Raw genomic sequence first — 1,845 nt, 5'->3', positions numbered from 1 at the left:
AAATAAAATACAAAAAAAAAAAAAAAAAATAATAATAAAATAAATAAAATAAATAATAAAAATAATAATAATAAATAAAAAAATAAAATATGGAATAATAATTTTTTTTAAAAATAAAAAAAAAAAATTTTAAAAAAAAAAAAAATAAAAAAAAAATTAAATTAAAAAAAAAAAAAAAAAAAAAAAAAAAAAAAAAAAAAAAAAAAAAAAAAAAAAAAAAAATCTAACTAAATTTATAAGAATTATATAACCTTTTAATCATCTTTGTATGTATTAATTAATTTTTTTCTTATATTTACAACTACATTTTTGTATTATTATTAAAATAAAAAAAAAATAACATAATGGAAGAAATGGAAAATTTAAGGTATAACCACGAAAATAATATAGGAACAGAAATTCCTCTCAAAAGAAATAAAAAAGAAATTGAATCGTTAGCATATTCTTTAAAGAAAAATATAAAAAGTAAATAAATAAAAATAAATACATACATATATTATATATTTTTATATGTGTGCTATATCCCTTTTTCGAGCACAAAAAAATATAATGAAGTACATATTATTGATAATAGATGATATACGGTTATACTATTTATTCCACATTTTATTTATTGTTCATTATATAAATATAAAAAAAAGGAAAGACTTCTCATTCTTAAAGAAATTCTATCTGTCAACATATTCGCATTATAAAAAAAAATAAACACATATATATATATATATATATATATATATATATATTTATTTATTTATTTCCTTTTTTTTCGCGTATGCTCAGGCAATGACGAATTGCACAATAGAGCATATTATTTCTTTTCCCCTGATGATATATTAGATAAAATAATTTTCAATCTGTGTAAATATGTTCCAAAAAATCAACATATACTAGATCAAAATGAACATTTTGATAAGTATCAAAGTTCAAATAATTTCTCTTATATAACATCATCTAATACAGACAGTTGGAATGATCCAACTATTTTTGATGACATAAGTTTTGATGAAGAAGGAAAAAAAGAAATAATAAAAAAACATAAAAATGATCAAAAAAATAAACAAACATATACAAACAAAATTGATATTTATTTGCCTATTAATAGTCATAATAAACATATCAATGCATGTTGTGTAGAATGGTTAGGATATGTAAACGAAGCTAACGGTTATGCTGCCATTAAAATGGTAAATCCTTTTATTTCTCACGAATATTATACATATGTCAATAGACTAGTTTATTTTTTATTTATGAAGACCAATTATTATGGAATAGAAAGTTTTTTACATCATCACAATTTTGTTAACAAAGATGTACCACTATATATGAAATGTAAAAATAAATTATGCATAAAGTTATCGCATATAAATGTTTCGAATGATTTATATCTTTAAGGTTTTTTTTTTATGATATTACTTCAAATTAATAAGGATAATAAAGGATATTTGTACAAATATATATATATATATGAATAAACGATTAATATGTTTCTTAAAAAAAAATTATTTTTATCATGTTCATCATTATTCGTAAAGATGTCTTATAAATGGAATGAAATATTAGAATTGATCTTTTCATACATTATTTTTACCTGACCTGTTCATATTTTATTATATATATATTTTTTTTTTTTTTTTTTTTTTTTTTTTTTTTTGCAAATTGTTTTTTTGGTTTTTTTTTTTTAAAAAGGTATTTTTTTTTTTTTTTTTTTTTTTTTTTTTTTTTTTTTATAAATAAAAAAAAAAAAAAAAAAAAAAAAAAAAAAAAAAAAAAAATAAAATTTAAATAAAAAAAAAAAAATTATTATATATAAAAATAAAATAAATTTTAAATATATTAAAATAAAAT

The 1,845-nt window shown here is 16.2% G+C and overlaps 1 protein-coding gene across 1 annotated transcript; it reads left to right on the top strand.

The window, feature by feature from the left end:
* Positions 1-344: 344 nt before the first annotated feature.
* Positions 345-1,391, top strand: PGSY75_1030400 (hypothetical protein; the record flags this gene model as incomplete). The annotated part of the gene is made up of 2 exons (XM_018786074.1): positions 345-465; positions 781-1,391. The coding sequence occupies 2 exons, from the start codon at positions 345-347 to the stop codon at positions 1,389-1,391; spliced, it is 732 nt and encodes a 243-aa protein (XP_018641691.1).
* Positions 1,392-1,845: the final 454 nt, after the last annotated feature.

This window comes from Plasmodium gaboni, chromosome 10 (genome assembly GCF_001602025.1).
Source record: "Plasmodium gaboni strain SY75 chromosome 10, whole genome shotgun sequence".
Classification (NCBI taxonomy): Eukaryota; Apicomplexa; class Aconoidasida; order Haemosporida; family Plasmodiidae; genus Plasmodium; species Plasmodium gaboni.
This window is presented reverse-complemented; position numbering and strand designations above follow the sequence as displayed.